Source organism: Schistocerca serialis, chromosome 4, assembly GCF_023864345.2.
Source record: "Schistocerca serialis cubense isolate TAMUIC-IGC-003099 chromosome 4, iqSchSeri2.2, whole genome shotgun sequence".
Classification (NCBI taxonomy): Eukaryota; Metazoa; Arthropoda; class Insecta; order Orthoptera; family Acrididae; genus Schistocerca; species Schistocerca serialis.
The window spans coordinates 597,655,656-597,673,372 of NC_064641.1; the positions used below are offsets into that span (position 1 = coordinate 597,655,656).

At 39.9% G+C, this 17,717-nt stretch overlaps 1 protein-coding gene across 2 annotated transcripts in view; it reads right to left on the minus strand.

The window, feature by feature from the left end:
* Nucleotides 1–17,717, minus strand: part of LOC126475365 (DNA mismatch repair protein Msh3-like) — a 356,972-nt gene that overhangs the window by 133,802 nt on the left and 205,453 nt on the right. For both annotated transcript variants that reach the window (XM_050103183.1, XM_050103182.1), the window contains exon 12: nucleotides 13,777–14,004. In XM_050103183.1, the coding sequence (XP_049959140.1) occupies nucleotides 13,777–14,004 (228 nt within the window). The remainder of the gene's footprint in view (nucleotides 1–13,776; nucleotides 14,005–17,717) is intronic.

Here is a 17,717-nt window from a genome sequence, read left to right on the forward strand (position 1 = left end):
TCGGATCCAAAGGTTACTTCATCTCACAAAAGGGAGCATTCAAGCTGCATTACTCAGGCCAGGGAGCGTCATACTAATGTATGTCACCAATATAGTCACCCTACTGGTTAAACTGTGAAGACTGCCAAATATCAGACCAATGGCATGGAAAAGAGCCAGCCTGGACAACAGTGGAAAATATATTGAAATTATTTTGCATATGAACAACTATCAGCTGCAGAACTGGAGCACAAATACAGTGGTTCCTGCAGTTTCTGTCTGAACATAATGGGCTCAAACAGGTTTCTACTAATACTTTCCAATTTCTAACTGAATGATAACAATTAAATGAAATCTAAAGGCAAATCTGGGTTTGATCCACTGTTAAAAGTATAACCAGTAAAGGACAAGACAGGTGATCAGTGCAACAATGGATACTAACATGAATGTAACATCACAACTGATGACAAGATGTTCCCATTTCAGGGATGCCTTACTTTCACATAATATATGCCAGGGGAGCCAAACCAGTATGGAATACAGCTGTGCATGATATCAGAGGCACAGTCAAGTTACATCTGGAACCTTGAAGTCTTTTGTGGGCAGGACAATGTTGTAATGAATGGAGTGCAAAGACTGCTTGACAATTAAGATAGTAAGAGTCATATTCTGTTCACTGATCAGTACTATATAAGTGTAGCTCTAGCAATATATCTTGAAGAAAAATGTATTGATTCCACTGGCACTGTCAAAAAGGAACACAACAGGAATGCCATTTGCTGTGTCTGCTGCAACAGAATGAAATGCTTGTTTGGTGTGAAGGAAACATTTTGGGCTTACTATGGAAAGATAAAAGAGATGTTTATATGATAAGTATGAGACATAGAGCACACATACTTTTCCTGTACTGACAGAAGAGGAGGAGAAAAAAATACAAGCCAACAGCAATCTTCAATTATAACAAGAACCAGCTTGGTGTTGATTTCACTGGAGAGATAACATCAAATGGAAAATTTTGACCATCACTCTGTGAAGTGATAGAGAAAGCTTTCAGTCTATCTAATTCTCATGGTAGTTTCACATGCATGAGCATTAGAAATGAAGGCAACCAACAAGAAAATTAGTACCAGCCAATTCAATATTTCTGTTTGTAAACCTCTGTTCACAATACATGATACTGATTCAATCTTCCCCAAGTAGTGCTGAGATTTCATGGGTGGCTGTAAATCTTTTCCTGGAGAGTATCGATACAAATAGGGAAAAATAAAGCACAGAAAATGTGTAGGATCTGAAGAACGAGTAGCAAAAGATACATTGTTTCTGTGTGGCATATGCAACATGGAATTTTGTGTGCAACAATGTTTCCTCTCTATCACACAAAAAAGAAAATAACTATTTGAAACATTAAGGGATTCCCATTTGAGTTGATGGAGCACTTCCATAATACTTGCATTCTGATTGAAACTACCAGCAACAAATCTAGTGGCTTGCCACTGAACTGTATCAATGTCTTCCTTTAATCTGCCTTAGTGGAGATACCAAACACTTGAGCAGCACTCAAGAATGGCTCACACTAGTATTCTACATGTGGTCTCCCTTTCAATTTGCTACACATCCCCAAAATTCTCCCAATATGCCAAAGTCAAGCATTCGCCTTCCTCACTTCTGCCCTGATGTGCAGATTCATTCCATTTCCAGTAACTTTGTAAATGATTCCTACATATTTAACTGACATGATGGTGTCAAGCAGCACCCTAACAATGCCATATCCAAACATTACAAGTGTTTTTCCAACTCATCTGCATTATTTTACACTCTTCGATATTTAGAACATGCTGCCATCCTCCATCACACTGACAAGAAATTTTGTCTATGTAATCTTGTAAGCTCATACAGTCACTCAATGATGACATCTTACAGCACACCACATTCTCATCAGAAAACAGCTGTGGATTGCTGTGCACACTGTCCATTAGATCATTTATGTATATCTATATTGCCATACAAATACAAGCCCAACATTGAGCTTTCCATTCCTCTTTGAGTTACTATTAGGTTTCTAACAATGAATTCCCTTAATGTCCATGTCTCGCAGCCATAAGTTATTACTGGTAGTACACGTTGTACAAATACTGTTTCTTCAGCTCAGCTGACATTTTTGACTTTAAAAGTGAAGAGTATCTTGTATAAGATTGTCAGTTTAATTTAATACATGAACAATTCCTGGTTTTAGCTCTCCTTTCACATTTACATGTTGATCCAGATAGTCGTAGTCTGTGACCCTTTGCAGCTGTGTACTTCCGACAGATATATTTCCCTTTGTGTCCATTCATTCATCACGATCTTGGTTTTATCATAGTTCACTTTTAGACCAACTTCAGAGTAGACTAAAGCAGACCTTGCATGAGAAAAGTTGTTTCTACACAGCTTCCAAAGCAGGAATCACATGCTGGACAAGGTGCTCTCGATAACATACAGATGTCACAATACAAGTGACAGGCCCTCTGGATTTACCAAAGAAGAATGGACTGAGAATAAAGGTGCTTGGTAATACACACAACACTTTTACGTATGATGAGTGCAATGGTTCTTTGTGCACAACACATGATTTAATAGTACCCCAGGCTCAGGAGTTCTGTGTATTCACTGCTCCCTGTAGAGTAAAATGTTCCTCATCACTTAACAGAATATTGCCCTGTCACACGTCATCAACTTTGATCCATACCAGAAACAAAGAGCAAATTCAGAACATGGCTTTGGGTCTTTAGGTTTCATTTGCTGCACTGTCTGGAATTTATATGGATACCAGTGTAAAACAGATTGCAGAAAGTACTGTACTATCGAAAAAGGGGTGGATGATTCTCATGACATTGCATGAGCACTAGCATTACCCAGGGCAAATGCTGTACAGTCAGTTACAGCAACAGCAGCCCTGTCTATGACTTCCATTGGGATAGGACAATCCCTGACTTCCAGGTGCTGCACCAAGCTCACCTATGTTTTGAGTTTCATTACCACCTTCTTTCAAGCATTTCATGGTACTGGACCTCTCCACAGACTTTTCAGTTAGCAATACTTTCTCATTACAGCACTGTAATTGCTACTATTCACATAAAAAAGTTTCACTAACAACACACATCTCTCTTCTTGACAGCCATACTGTTCACTCACATATGGCTTTTCAAGTGACAGTGTGGATGTCATGCTGTCATTTGGTGTACAGTGCTTGATGTGCACCTGGGGACCAGAATTGGTACTAATTTTTTTCCATCATAAATCAGTTCCACATTAACGCATTAACATATCTACCAAATTTCACTGCCTTATGATAATTACAGTCTACACAGGACCTCTGTGAGTAGCTGCACTTTAATTATAGTCACCCGACAATATCTTTCTTATGTAAAAGGATTATTTTGGCTTTGTTCCAACCTATTGGTAATTTTCCATTACGCAAACAACTTGGAAATATTTTAGCTAAATGCTTTGTAATTTCCTAATCCATTAGCTTTAAAATATCAACTGAGAGATCATCACTACACAAAGAAAGACAGAAGGAAAGCAGTAGATATCAGATGGCTAACAAACGTCAGTGGGAGAATGCGAAGAGTGAATATCTTGAAATGACAGTGGGCTGGTCATGTTGCTCGAAGAAAAGACAGCAGATGGTCAAAACAAGTACTAGACTGGAGTCCGGCCACCTGTCAAGTGGGATAGACACATAAGAAAGACAGCCAAACTGAATTGGCGATGGAAAGCTCAATATTGGTAGAAATGAAAGAACCTGTTGGGATCCTATGTTACATACCAACTCATAGAGGCCACATCACCAACTGATCAAACTGGCTGATGATGATGATGATGATGATGATGATGATGATATAAAGACAAGACATAGCTTACGGTTGTTACTAAAAATCTCATAATGTTCTGTCGCAATTTACTTCAATTTTTTACACCATGGTCTAATAAACATTGTGACAGGCATAAGCTATACTTTTTTTTAAACAATAATGTAAAAGTTTCTTTGTTAAAATAGACTGCAAGAAAGAAAATGATGTGCTGAGCTGTGAAAAAGTGTGGCTTCATTTTATTTCCTATAGTCAATTTTAACTACAATAGTGGCGCATTTAAACCATTAGACAAATGGTTTCTCTCAAATATATTCATTCTCTCTATATATAATTTTAAACAAATATTGTATACACAACAATGTGTTGATTTGCTTTCATCCTCACAGTTGGTTCTAGCAGAAAATAGGAATGAAGTATTTATGGCTTACTGGCTAATGATTAGCATACTACCACAGAATCTGAATCATCTGACAAATTGTAATCCTACCCATTCAGAGGTTAAAACTGTGCAAAATGCTATCACTGAAGCAACTATCCTTACAGATTCATCAGCTGGAGAGGTTTCTCTCATACCCTGTACACGAATGATACCAACCAATTTACCCATTGATTTTGAGTGACCTGAATTCCCAATCAAGGTTTCATTTGCAATAACAATCATCAAGACTCAACATCAAAGGAGGAGGGGGGGGGGGGGGGTGAAGAGGTGGAAGAGGAGATGGACAGTAAGAGGGGACATAAGGAGACTAGGATGTACATCCACCTTCCACACATATTTGGCAATTGCAAAGCATTACTGGGTTCAGTAGTAGAGAATAAGAGTGATCCTATCACACATCCCTAGGGCTCTCCTGACGATACCCTTGTCTCTGATGAACACCCATCATCGAGGACAAATTACTGGGTTCTACTACTCAAGAAGTTTTCAAGCCACTCTCAAAGCTGGAAACTTATTCTGTATACTTATACTTTCGTTAACAGTTTGTAGTGTGGCACCATGTCAAACTCTTTCCAGAAATCTAGGAGTATGGAATCTGGTTGTTGCCCTTCATTCAGGGTTTGCAGGATATCATGTGCGAAAAGGCTAAGCTGTGTCAGTGCTCCCATAAAACCTCAGTGTTTGTAACAAAGTGTTTGAATTACATAAGCATATGCATTGAACAGGTCACAAAAAATTGTCATTTCATTCATGTAAAATTCTTGAGTGAATCTATAAATAGTATAATCGGTGCAGCAACCCTTCCAAAACCAAAACTGTGATTTAGTAACTATATTATTATTACACCAAGGTAGAACACTATTCTACTGAACATTACATTCTTAAAGAGGGTGAGTGCTCAACAGGGGAAGCCCTAAACTCTTTAAAAACCTACCACCTACTGGCCAGTCATTGAGGTAAATGACCAACTCAGTTCACAGTTAGGGAACTTGGGGTATTATTCAGATATTTTACAAAATGATGTCATCAATGCAACACCTTACTAATTGTTGATTAACTCCTACCACCTTTCTAATAAAGTGAACTAACAATTGCATTTGTAATATGTCTGGAAAAAAGACCTTGACTGAATGGATCCATTTTATATTTAAAAATGATGGTTCTTATTTGGCAACAGCAATTCTTAGTATTTTATTGGAAACATCATCATCACCATATGAGCATTTCAATTTGATATGGTTTATCATTGTCTTAAAAACAAATAGACTTAGGACAGAGTGCTACTAAGCACATACAGGAGACATTGAGCGTCAGGCAGGCACATTTAAAAGTAGACTACGCAACACAATACACTGACAGAAAAAATTGCAACAACAAAAAGTAACTGATGTAGAGTAATGAAATGTTTGGAATACATTTGTCTAGGTAGTCTATTTAAGTGATTAACATGCAAAGTCACAGGTTAATGTAAGAGTGAGATAAGCCATTGCAAATGTGAAGCGCTGGTACATTAATAACCAGTGTAACCACCAGAATATTGAATGCAAGCATGTAAACATGCATTGTGTTGCACATGTGCTGCATGTCAGTTTTTGGGACGAAGTTTCACACCTGTTGCACTTAAGCCAGTCAATGGTTAAGGCTGTTTGTGGATGAGTTGTCATCTGATGATGTCCCATACATGCTTATCTGAGACAGATTTGCTGATCGAGCAGGCCAAGACAAACTGTTGACATACTGAGTAACATGTCGAATTACAACAGCAGTATGAGGGCAAGCATTATCATGTTGGAAAACAACCCCTAGAAACTGTTCAAGAATGGCAGCAAAACAGGTCAAATCATCAGACTGACATACAAATTTGGAGTTAGGATGTGTTGGATAATTACAAGAGTACCCTGGTGTCACACGAACTCACATACCAAACCATAACTCCAAGAATAGATCTAGTGTGTCTAGTATGTAGGCTTGTTGGCTGCAGGCCCTGAACTGGCCTCCTCCTAACCAAAACATGGCTACCACTGGCACTACGCAGAACCAGCTCCCATCAGAAAACACAACAGACCTCCACACTGCCCTCCAATGAGCTCTCACTTGACAGCACTGAAGTTGCAAATGACGGTGCTTTGGGGTCAGTGTAAGGCACGCTACAGTGTGTCTTGCTCAGAGATGTCCTTGGAGAAACTGATTTGTAACAGTTGGTTGTGTCACTGTGATGCCAACTGCTGCTGAAAATGCAGTATGATATGAAGCACCAGAAACATATGCTGAACATGATAGTCTTCTCCCTTCATAGTGCCACATGGCTATCAGGAGCCCGGTCTTCTTGCGATCATACATTATTGTGACCACCTCTAACCGCAATCATGTAGAGTGGCTACATTCCTGCCAACTCTTTCTGTTGAAGGAACATCCAGCTTCTCATAGCCCTATTACACAATCTTGTTCAAACTCAGTGAGGTGTTGATAATGGTGTCTTTGTTGCCTTAAAGGCATTCTTGGCCAACTTAAACTCATCACATATATCTCAATGATAACTAACACTCACAACTGCTATACCATGTATTTAAAGCAAATCTTACACAACTGGCATGGAATTTGGGCAGGCATCATCTTTCAGATGTAGAAACACACCTACCAAGTTTTGTTGATGTCATAGAACTCCTTTTCAGTCTTGCAGTTTTTTTCTTCCATCATTATATTTATACATGCACAACTCACATGCATATGACTTCTATCGTATCTGGGTGATTTGTTCAACTCCATAGTTCAGTATTATCCTATTTTTATTGTATCTCAATAAATTCCAGGCATGTTTGGTTGTATTTTATGGCACAGTATCATTGTTACAGAGATATAATTACACTAATGAAATAAATACACAAAAGGTTTCAAATAAACATAATGATTTTCCATTGCTATAGAATTAATTAAAATTTAATACCTCATACAAAAAGAATGATGTTCACCAGTAACTGGGAGAACTAATATCTTCCTCAGAGTTAAAAATCACATGATCTTAGAACACAACTGTATTTTACAGTCACCCCACCTATGTTGTTATTTTCTGGAAATAACCGATTGTAGAGTTGTAATGAAAAGAACATACTCAAATTATGTTGTCATTGTGGCTGTAGTTATGAAAGCCATATAAAATATTTTAAAAAATTATCTGACAGACAAACATTACTTCACTTTTTTGTCTTGAGGTCATCCCCAAATTAGGCTATGCCCAATGCTTCTTTTCCTCCTTGCTTCTCTGACATAATTAACTGAAGGTATTTTTACTGGGGCAGTTAGCACAGTTCAGGAGTGTTCGATATCCTGATATTCACCACAATCTTATATATCATCATATTCATCTAAGGCCCCACTTGATCAGATTTTCTTTCAATTGTACTTTGCCTATTCTGAAGTGGTACAGGATACACCAAATATTTCTGCCTCAAATTCTCACTGCTGGGCTTCTCCAATAGTGGTGAGTAGTCATTTTGAGACTCGGTACACTCTTTATTCGAGAATCTATTGGGATATTTAAGTCTGTGAGGTCCACAGGAAGCTCCCAATAAGGAATGGCATTCATTAAAGGTGTGCTTAATCTTCTATGAAAGTTAGGATCCATAACTCTGACCAATTTGTATAGTTTATTGAGTGGTGTGGGTCTTGTGCAACAGGTTAGCATATTTCATTTAAGCTTAAGTTGACCTTTTTGGCTTGTGCAGATCTGGAATATATGGGACAAGCATATTATGCTGTGGTGAAGCATAGTGTCTAGGCTGTGGTTCTAAGCACCTTTGTAACAGTTCCTCATTTGCTGTTAGCTAATTCTCTCAGTAAGTTATATCTTGCTGTAACTTTAAGATGAGTCTTCTCACAGTGATATTTGCACATGAATTTCCAGTCCAGTGCAACAACCAAGTGTGTCAGTTTATCTCTGTGTTCCAGGGTGTAGCCATTCCAGGCTACATTCAGCTTTCACACACTACTGCAGTCTCAGGCAACTAAGGCCACACTGTAAGCAGCAGCACCAGTGCATGAGGGCAGTGGCGACTGGGTGAGGGTAAGGAGGAGGCTGGGATGGGGAGGGGGAGGGATAGTAGAGTAGGGGCTGGCAGACAGCGAAGTGCTGCAGGTTAGATGGAGGGCAGGCAAGAGGTGGGGAGGGGGAGGGGAGCATAGTGGAAAAGGAGAGAAGTAAAAAGACTGGGTGCGGTGGTGGAATGAGGGTTTTGTAGTGCTGGAATGGGGACAGGAAAGGGGCTGGGTGGGTGAGAACAATGACTAATGAAGGTTGATGCCAGGGAGGTCATAGGAATGTAAGAAATGTTGTAGGGAAAGTTCCCACCCCACACTGCTACCTTCTATATGCTTCCTGAAGTTCATAAACTCAACCACCCTGGACAACTCATTGTGGAAAGTTTCTATACCCCCCACTGAGAGTATCTCTGCTCTGTTAGACCAACACCTTCAACCAATTACATTGAACCTACCCTCCTCTATAAAACATACCAACAATTTCCTCCACCAGCTCTCCACAATTCCTGTCTCTTTACTGCACAGTGCCCAGCTCATCACTACTGATGCCACCTCCATTTACACTAACATGCCTAATGCCTATGGCCTTACCACTACTGAACTCTACCTTTCCCAATGCATGAGGTTGACCTCCACCTCAAAGATGGCTACATCAGTAACTACGTCCATATAAAAATACCTACTAACCACCAGCAATACCTCCACTTTGACAGCTGCCACCCATTCCATACCAAGAAGTCCCTTTCATACAGCCTAGCTACCCGCAGCTGTCGCATCTGCAGTGACCAGCAGTATCTCTTGAAATATACCGAGGGTCTCACTGAAGCCTTCACAGACCGTAATTATCCTCCCAACCTTGTACAAAAACAAATCTCTCATGCCTTATCTTTCCAGTCTGCCTCCATCTCTCAAAGTCCCACCATTCAGCCACAGAGGGGCATTCCTCTCGGAACTCAGTACCATCCAGGACCGAAGTAACTGAATTACATCCTTTGCCAATGTTTCAACTACCTCTCAACGTGCCCTGAAATGAGGAATGTCCTGCCCACCATTCTTCTCACCCCTCCCACAGTGGTATTCCACCATCCACCAAACCTACACATTATACTCGTCCACCCCTACACAACCCCTGCTCCCAACCCCTTACCTCATGGCTCTTCCCCCAGTAATAGACTTGTCCCATACATCTCCCACCACCACCTACTCCCGTCCAGTCACAAACATCACCTGTCCCATCAAAGGCACGGCTACCTGTGAAAGCAGTCATGTGATCAACAAGCTAAGCTGTAACCACCGTGCTGCATTCTATGTAGACATGCCAACGAAGAAGCTGTGTGTACGCATGAATGGGCACTGAAAAACTGTGGCCAAGAAACAAGTGGACCACCCTGTTGCTGAGCAAACTGCCAAACATGGCATTTACATATGGATCCTTCCCAACAACACCAGCTTTTTGAATTATGCAGGTGCAAACTTTCCTGCAAAATATCCTACATTCCCATAACCCTCCTAGCCTCAATCTTCGTTTGTCACTGTCCTCACCCACCCAGCCCCTTCCCTGTTCTCATTCCAGCACAGCACAACCCTCATTCCACCACTGCACCCAGTCTTTTTACTTCTTTCCTTTTCCACTATGCCCCTCACACCTCTTGCTTGCCCTCCATCAAACCTGCAGCACTTCACTTCACTGTCTGCCACCCCTAACCTACTATCCCTCCTCCTGTCCGCCCCAGCCTCCTCCTTACCCTCACCCAGCTGCCACTCCCCTCATGCACTGGTGCTATTGCTCGCAGTGTGGTTTCAGTTGCCTGAGACTGCAGTAGTGTGTGTGTGTGTGTGTGTGTGTGTGTGTGTGTGTGTGTGAGAGAGAGAGAGAGAGAGAGAGAGAGAGAGAGATCTATTTTTGACAAAGGCCTTACTGGCCAAAAGCTTTATTTGTGACATCTCCGCTATAAGGATTTAGTTTAAGCATATTTTCCCAGTATTATTTCTGAGATGATACATGTTTCTGGTTTTGTTCCATCTCCTCAGTACTCCATCCCTGAACTATGATGGCCAGATGATCAGTGAACAGGATTTGGGTCATGTAATTTGCTGTTGGTTGGTCACTGGTATACAGATTGAATTTTCTGCTGTTGCTTTCAGCTCTTTCTGCCCTTCAGTGTTACACAGAACATTCTGTATTGCAGCAGTGATTTAGTGATTTCTAAAAGCTTGAAGTTTGTCTTGCAATTCTGTCATGGATGACCTATAGCTCAATGTGTCATATGCAGAGCTCAGGAAAACTGACACTAGTCTTGTTATTAGTTTATTTTTATATCCTTCCTCTATGTGTTCAAGAATGGATCCGATTAGGTTGGTGTAGGATTTTTCTGGCCTGAAACTAGCCTGGTGGTTGGTAAGCTTTGGCTTTACACTGTCTGCTACGTGTTTCAATATCAGTCATTAATACAGCTGCACAGCTGACATAAGAGCAATCCGGGGCAATATTTCATTGGTTAACTTGCATCTTTCCCATGCTTTAAAAGTGGCACAGCATCTGTTTCTCTCTGTATCTTCGGGATTTTGCATGACTTGAGGCAGCAGTTAATAAGTTCCAGGATGCATAATTCGGCTCTAGGGGAAAAGTGCAAAGTGTTGCATTCTATGGCACTCATTATGTAAAGATTTTTTTCATTGTTGCTTATTAATCTGGGCTTGTTGTGCTGCAATCCACCATCAGGATAACTGTGTTTATACCACGTAGCTGTAAACTTCATCACCGAGGCATCTCCTTCTGTGTTAGCTGAAATATTACTTTTGTATTCAATCTCTGCAAAAAGACATCAAATTCCTTTTTGTAAATTATGTGTATACTGAATCTTTCATCACAATATGGAACCACTTCACATATAGTCTGCTTACAGAATTTTATCAGACAATGCTTGTTTATACCATCAGTCTATCTCAGTACAGATCTGTCAGACAATCACAATGTTCGTTTATCATGACGTCACTGTGACTGTCATGATCTTCTCTATTCCATGGCTCAAAGGTCATTTCCAAGATGGGACCAAGGGACTCAGAGTAACCTGACCAAACAGCATGTGCTACAACACACAGAAAGCCTAACCTCCTTGTGGAGGTTGGGTTGTTTGGAGGAAGAGACCAAACAGCAAGGTCATCAGTCTCATTGGATTAGGGAAGGACAGGGAAGGAAGTCAGCCATGCCCTTTCAAAGGGACCATCCTGGAATTTGCCTGGAGCGATTTAGGGAAATCACAGAAAACCTAAATCAGAATGGCTGGACACGGGATTGAACCGTCATCCTCCCAAATGCGAGTACAGTGTGCTAACCACTGCGCCACCTTGCTCAGTGTCTCCTTGTAGACATGCTGTGCCCATCCACACCTGTGCACATGCATGACAGCAATGAAAAATCGCACACAATATTTGAGTTAAAACTTATCACTTAACTAATAAGGAAAATGAGCATCATTTGTCAGAGAGAGAGACATGGGGTAAAACATCACTTTACCCAAAATGATATGTTAGACCACAAGTGTTTTATTTGTTCCACACAAATGTTGTCCACCCTGGCTGCATTCCTATTTTTCACTGAGTTTAGTTCTAGACTGAGTTCTCTTAAGGCAAATGGCGCAACAAAGTGCCGGACTCTTGCTCCAGGCTTTTATTGATTTTGGACTTCTGACATTTGTTGGTATTTCCATTTAGGAGACAGAATTATGGCTAGTACTTACTTTGAGGAAGGGTAATATACAGTACCCCCAATGGACACATATAAAGTAAAACACTACTTACATATCAGAACTACTAGTTCCTTCTCTGGAAAAGGATATGGTGACAAACGTTAAAAAGGAAGAGCATTTTACTTGATTCCTGAATGCGAGAGATCCACACATAGTGAGGATGAGGGTAGACAAACATACAGATACAAAATTTTTTTTTAATGAATTGTTAATTTTCATCTCATCTTGCCTGCAGTGTCTTTATAGTCTTGCAGTACCGTGTGATTCTGTGAAACCTGATAAATGATATTCTTTCCCTCAGTACCTTCCTTTTGACGATGGAATGCTGAGCAGAAAAAGAATACAATTCTTCCATTTGTGTGTGTGTGTGTGTGTGTGTGTGTGTGTGTGTGTGTGTGTGCGTGCGTGCGTGGGCGCGCACGTGCACATGCGCGCGTGTGCGCGCGCATGCCAGAGTGCATCCACATGTGCACATGCTTGTGTCTGTTTGTGTGAGAAAGTGTGGCTGCTAGATAGTAAATGGTTTTTTTAACTAGCATTTCTTGGGGTTTCTTATTTGCAATACAAGCTCCAGCTGTTGTTATATTAGCTACAAATAATGCATGTTCTATATATGTGTCATGTATCAGGGTACTTGTCATCATTTCAGTACATGTGCAATCTCTGGTGTATTTACAAGCTCGACAAAGTTGGAAACACAAATTTTCTGAGTCAATGCTTTGGGAAATACAGAAACAAATCAATATGGAAAAATTAAAGGCAAAACAAGGATGTTAAACAGCGAAAGAAAGGGGTACACAAAAAAGCAGCTGATTATTATATTTCAACTTGAATCTTTTTTTTAGAGCTCATATTTATAATGTGCATACATATGTACTTAAGTGCATGCTTTCAGGGGATAGCTGATGTCTGTCTTCAAATATCTCCATATCCAGGTTTCCAGTATTTTCATGATACCTTCTCTTGAGATCTCGGAAATATTTGTGCTGTCCTTTTTTATGTACACTTAACAGCCCCAGTTAATCATGTTTGGTATCATTCCCACCTACTTCAGTGTTGTCAGGTGGGTTGCCAGAGGGTTTTGTTATCAATTGCCTGTACAGACCTATTGAATTTTCCTAGTACCCTGCCAATGAAACAAAGTCTGTCACCTGCTTTACATACAAATGAGCATATATGGTGATTACATTTCATGTCCCCACAAACTGTTAGACCCAAGTAACAGTATTAATTGAATGACTACAGTTGTGACTCACTTACATTGTAATTATAGGATATTACATTTCGTGAAGTGTATAGTTTTACACATCTGAAAATTTAAGGCAAGTTGCCAATGTTTGAACTATTTTAAAATGTTATCAGATCTTGCTCAATTTCTTTTTTTCTTCCAGACTGCACAAACTTCAAAAAGGCTGAGGTTACTATTAATTTAGTCTGAGAGGCCATTAATATTCAGCCTGAACAGAAAGGGGCCCAACTCAGTTCCCAGTGGTCCACCACACTTTTGTTAATAAGTATTGGTGTGGTATTGAGTCAACACTTCAGAAGTGAAGAAATACTGCACATGAAATATGGAAATAACTGTAACAAAAGTGTGCAGTATTACTTATATTTTCTTGTCAGTGTTGCAAAGGAAATATGCCACAGGCACTAGCTACAATATATTTTTTCATAACATAATTTATGCCAAAACTGATTTCAAAGTCAAGGGTCTACTTACTGATTGACAAGGATCCAGTCAAGAGGCACTTGCACATCCTTCTTGGCTTGTATCAAATATTCTTGACCAGCAACTGTAATATAGTAGAACAAAGGCACTCCCAAAGTTTCTGCAATGGATGGTCGCAACTCATCCAGCTCATTTTCCAGTGCCTTGATTTCTGTCTTGGTCCTCAAAACATTTGGGAACTCTGAATAATCATTTAAAATTGATGTTTTGTCACCAATCCTGTGCATAAAAGTGGAAATGGTTAGTCAAAATGAAAGAGGCAGGTATTATTATTATTTTACGGAAAAAACAAATAAATATTTGTATCAACACTATGCAACTGTACATGAACATATACACATTAAAAACAACAAATTTATTAAGGAAATTTACTTACAGAATAACACAGATAATAAAAAAAGTTTCATGGTGTTTATCTTCAAATTTAGAGTCAGTAAATAGTACAAGTAATAACAGTTAATTGTTGACTAAGATACAGTTTAACAGCAGAAAAAATATATATTTGTAAATTCTTCTACATTTTTCTTCGCCTGCTACCCTCAGGACTGAATGTATTATGGGTAACACAAAGACTGGTTGAACAATACATGACAATACTGACTAGAGGCTTGATGTCCCTGCTGGCAAGTAATCGGAATGTAACTCAGTCATGTCAATCCCAAGTTGAAAGATTCAGAGTACTCAAACCTAGGCAATGGGCATAGTTCTGTTTGCCTACCTTGCCAAATTCTTGGCCCCTGGAAGGCTTGTATACTGCAGGTGGGGTTACAGGAGATCTGCAAGCCCAAATTACTGGGGGGGTCGGTATTCCGGGTATGGTGAAATAATGTTTGGAGTAGTATACTGAGGAACTCAGAAAATGGCTTCAGCCCACTGTGTACGACAAGTGACTTTTGCAGACACTCTGTGCTATGCAAAATCTGTCTCAATAAATTATATGGATCTTAGAAACCAAACTGATTTTAATATATTTCGTTTAGGAGCAATAAGTGCAGAATTTTGGGATTCAAACACAGATAGACAGATAGATAGATAGATAGAAAGAGAGAGAGAGAGAGAGAGAGAGAGAGAGAGAGAGAGAGGTTTAGTGGCACTCAGAGTCAAGGTTACCAGTGCGATTCAGAGACAGATTAGTGAAAATTAAGTGAAATTAAGGGGGATGTAATAAGATTATCAGAAGTGCAGCAACAGAAGAAAGGTCAAAGTGAATAAAGATTTGGAGATATGTTTCACTGCAGATAATAGAGTAGGGAAGAAAGCAGAATTATACTATAAGGAAGAAAATTAAAAACAATTTTCAAGTAATTATATAATCTCAGAGAGAATAGCTGGACTTGTTAAAAGAGAGAGAGAGAGAGAGAGAGAGAGAGACTTCACAGAAACAACCCAGGTCTATAAGCCAACATGCTCACATTCAGATGATGATGTAGAAGACTGCTACAAAAAGTTACAGAAAATGATAAATGACAGAAAATCTTACTAGTAAGACCTGACATCACCAGGCGACGGAGATAAAAGATCTGATGTATTTCTTAAACTTTAAAGAAATTATATCTTTTATTATGAGAAGGTAAGTCGCTACTCACCTTATAGCAGAAATGCTGAGTTGCAGATAGGCACAACAAAAAGACTCTCACAATTATAGCTTTCGGCCGTTTAAGGCCTTCATCAACAATAGACACACATACACGCGCGCCCAACCACACACACACACACACACACACACACACACACACACACACACACACACATGACTGCAGTCTCAGGCACAGGCAGCAGCACCAGTGCATGATGGTGGGAGTGGCAATTGGGTGGGAGTAAGGAGGAGGCTGGAGCGGGAAGGGGGAGGGATAGTATGGTCGGGAGGCAGACAGCGAAGTGCTGCATGTTAGACTGAGGGTGGGGGAGAGGAGAGGAGGAAAAAGGGGGGACGGGGGGGGTGGGGTGGGGGGGGGGGTAGTGGACAAGAAGAGAAATAAAAAGATTGGGTGTGGTGGTGGAATGACGGCTGTGTAGTGCTGGAATGGGAACATGGAAGGGGCTGGATGCATGAGGACAGTGACCAACAAAGGTTGATGCCAGGAGGGTTACAGGAACGTAGCACGTATTGCATCCTGTAACCCTATTGTTAACAAAGGCCTTAAACGGCCGAAAGCTATGATTGTGAGAGTATTTTTGTTGTGCCTATCTGCAATTCAGCATCTCCGCTATATGGTGGGTTGCAACTTTCCTTCTCATAATATTGTTACATTCCATCCTGGATTTTCCATCGTTTGATACATAATCTTTTAAATGTCTTATTGGCAATAACACACCACTTTACATCTGATTACTAAATGCAGTTGCTAAACAACCATCTTCAGATCACACATTCTACAGCTGTCTGTCTATGTACACTGTAGTCTAAAATGCCGTTATCTGATAGTGTACCTGATTACCTTGATCCTTCGATTTCATGACATCATGTGAGAAAAGTGCAAGGTGGTTTCCACATGATTAGTGTTTTTGAAAGCCATGCTGGTTGTCATGGAGGAGGTCATTCGGTTTGAGATACCTCATTATCTTTGAGCTCAGAATATTTTCTAAGATTTTACAACAAATGGATGACACTTCTGCTGCACTTTTTGCAGATGGGTGTGACAAGTGCATTCTTCAAACTACTGGACATAGTTTTTAGTTTAAGATACCTACAGTAAGTTATAGTTAAAAAGAGGGCAAATTTAGCATATTTGGGGCCTGGCTCCCCTGCTTTGTTCAATTTTATTAATTTCAACTGCTTCTCAATGCCAATGATAGTACTGTATACATCAATCACTTTCACAGGGTGCAAGAATTAAATTGGGGCCATAATCCTGGATTTTCCTTTGTAAAGGATCATTTGATAACAGAGTTCAGCATTTCTGCTTTTGCTGTACTACTTTCAGTTTAAGTTAGCGTTTCATTCATGAGTGTCTGGACACTAACTTTTGTTCCACTATCGGTCTTTACATAATACCAGAATTTCTTTGGGTTTAGTGAGAGATCTTTTGATAATATTCTGGTATGGCAGTTGTTGATAGCTTCACACATAGTCCTCTTGACAGCCAAATACATTTCATTAAGCACCTCCCCATCTGTATCCCTACACTTTTTTTGCACCTATTGTGCAGTAGTTTCTGTTTCTTTAGAAGATTCTTTACAGTAACTGTATATCATGGAATGGAACACCCAGTCACGAACTGTTCTACTGGATAATCTCTATAAAGTATATGGTTAAGTATTCTGCTAAATGTGAGCCACAGTTCTTCTGTATGCACCTCTCCAGAACTGAATGTTTTGAGCTGTTTATTGAGATATGACACTACTACCTCTTTCTCTACTTTGCTGACTATATAAATCCTTCTACTTGTCTTACTTGCCCTTTATATTTTAGCAATAATTGTTGCTGCAAATGCCTCATAGTCTCTGATACCAGTTTCAGTATCGCCATCTCTGAATAACTACTGGAACCTACATCCATTTGAACCTGCTTATTATATTCATTTCTTGGCGCTCTGCACCAATAATACTGAAGATTCCTTTATATCTCAGAATATGCCCTATCAACTGATCCCTTCCTTCAGTCAAGTTGTGCTGCAAAATTCTTTTATCCTCAATACTACTCAGTAGCTCCTCATTTGTTATGCAGTATGTGGTGTCATCTGAAGAATAAAGTCCCATGTCAAAGTTGGTACCTCACAAAAGAATCATAAGAAAGGGCAATCACTGTCTGATGTAGCAACAAATGAGAGCCATCAGAGCAAATATGGCCTCAAGAGAGTCCATGTGCCACCACATGCTGAAAGAGTACTTATGTCAGAATGCAGTGCCATTCATTCAACTCTCTAATCATTGCCTACGATGACAGCGTCATCTTACTTCAGATCCAGTAATGTGAGTTGTATTAGAAGTCA